The sequence below is a fragment of the Benincasa hispida genome, chromosome 4, assembly GCF_009727055.1.
Source record: "Benincasa hispida cultivar B227 chromosome 4, ASM972705v1, whole genome shotgun sequence".
Classification (NCBI taxonomy): Eukaryota; Viridiplantae; Streptophyta; class Magnoliopsida; order Cucurbitales; family Cucurbitaceae; genus Benincasa; species Benincasa hispida.
The window spans coordinates 25794-27609 of record NC_052352.1 but is presented as its reverse complement, the minus strand read 5'-3'; the positions used below and the strand labels follow the sequence as shown (position 1 = coordinate 27609).

Sequence of the window (1816 nt, the reverse complement as noted above, 5' to 3'; positions counted from 1 at the left end):
GCCCTCAACGTCTCCAAAACTTTCCATAAATACTCCTCATATTTGGCCTCTGTCTTGGAATATACCAATATGTCATCAATAAAAACAATCACAAAGGTGTCGAGGAATTCCTTGAACACCCTATTCATCAAATCCATGAACACTGCTGGTGCATTTGTTAGACCGAACGACATCACTATGAACTCATAATGCCCATTCCTCGAACAAAAAGCTGTCTTGGGTATGTCACTGTCTTTTATTCTCAGCTGATGGTATCTTGACCAAAGATCAATCTTTGAGAATACATTAGTTTCGTGCAACTGGTCGAACAAATCATCAATCTTGGGGAGGGGATTACTTTTCTTGACGGTTATCTTGTTCAGCTTTCTGTAATCAGCGCATAGACGTAACGTTCCATCCTTCTTTTTCACAAATAAAATGGGTGCACCCCATGGTGACACACTAGGGCGTATGACTGTCTCTTATACACATCTAGATGTGTATAAGAGACAGCTACTGGCTCTGAAGTCAAGGTGACTTCAACCTCTCTAGTGTCCACCACACTCGCCATAAAGCCCCAGGCTCCTTGGTCCAAATGACTACTGGCCTTCAATGCCGAAATCACTTTGGGTAGGACTACGATCCCAACCCCTTTAAACTTAAAACTGGCTTCTGTAGGAGGGTTAAAGATAACCTCCTTACGCTGTCTCTTATACACATCTAGATGTGTATAAGAGACAGGCCCCAGGCTCCTTGGTCAAACAGTCTACTGGCCTTCAATGCTGAAATCACTTTGGGTAGGACTACGATCCCAACCCCTTTAAACTTAAAACTGGCTCCTGTAGGAGGGTTAAAGATAACCTCCTTACGGAAGCAATCTATGCTGGCATGATTAGCAGCTAACCAATCCATGCTCAATATCACATCTAAATCACGCATATCTAAAATTATCAAGGTTACATCTAATGCGCGATTTTCTACCTTTACCTGACATGCTTTTATCTTTTCTGTAGCTAACATGATCTCTCCTGATGGAGTGGAAATGAACAATGCAAATGGCAAAGGTTCTGAGTCTAACATGGCATGCCTTACAAATATAGAAGATATAAATGAATGCGAAGAGCTAGAATCAAACAAAACTAAAGCATGGTGCCTCAAAATGGGAAGCGTACCTGTCACCACTGTGCCTGACTTCTCGGCCTCACACCGAGTGGTAGAGAACACCCTACCCTGCTGCTGTTGATGACTCGAGCCCCCCTGAAACAAGCTTACGGGATGCCCCTTATGTTCAGGCGCGTTCCTCCTTGGGCATCTCTCTGACATATGCCCCTTCTGGTCACATCGAAAACAGACCCAAGAGCCGGCTAGGCAACGTCCCCAGTGTCGCCTACCACAAGTAGTACACATCGACCTATCCTTCTTGTCAATTAAAACTTGGGAACCCTGCTGTCCCCATTGACGTGGAACACTCACTGTATTTTAGTTCCTCTGCTGATGCTCAGGAGCCCTATGTTCAGCCTTTCTTTTCTGACCTGCGGAGGTCGCAATCTAGAGTAACCTCTTGTATTCCTCTCCCACCTGGGAGTCAGCATCAATTCTCACGGAAGCCCGCAGTGCCGCACATACGTCTTGAAGTCTAAGGCATGTACCATGCCTCACATTCCGCTCCTCAGACCCTGGATGAATCTCTTTGTCCTCGTTGCCTCAGTGGCTACTAGTTCAGGAGTAAAGCGGGACAACTTATCAAATTCCTGCTACATAACTCTTTGCCTCAAGTTTAAGAATTCTGCCTGCTTGTTGTACTGAGTGTTGGCCGAAAAGTACTTCTCATAAAAAT

General features: G+C 44.9%; 1 protein-coding gene across 1 annotated transcript; it reads right to left on the bottom strand.

Moving 5' to 3' along the window:
• Positions 1–699: 699 nt before the first annotated feature.
• LOC120076880 lies at positions 700–1386 on the bottom strand. The gene has a single exon (XM_039030829.1). It carries the CDS (start codon positions 1384–1386, stop codon positions 700–702), a length of 687 nt encoding a protein of 228 aa, XP_038886757.1.
• Between the last annotated feature and the right edge of the window lie 430 nt (positions 1387–1816).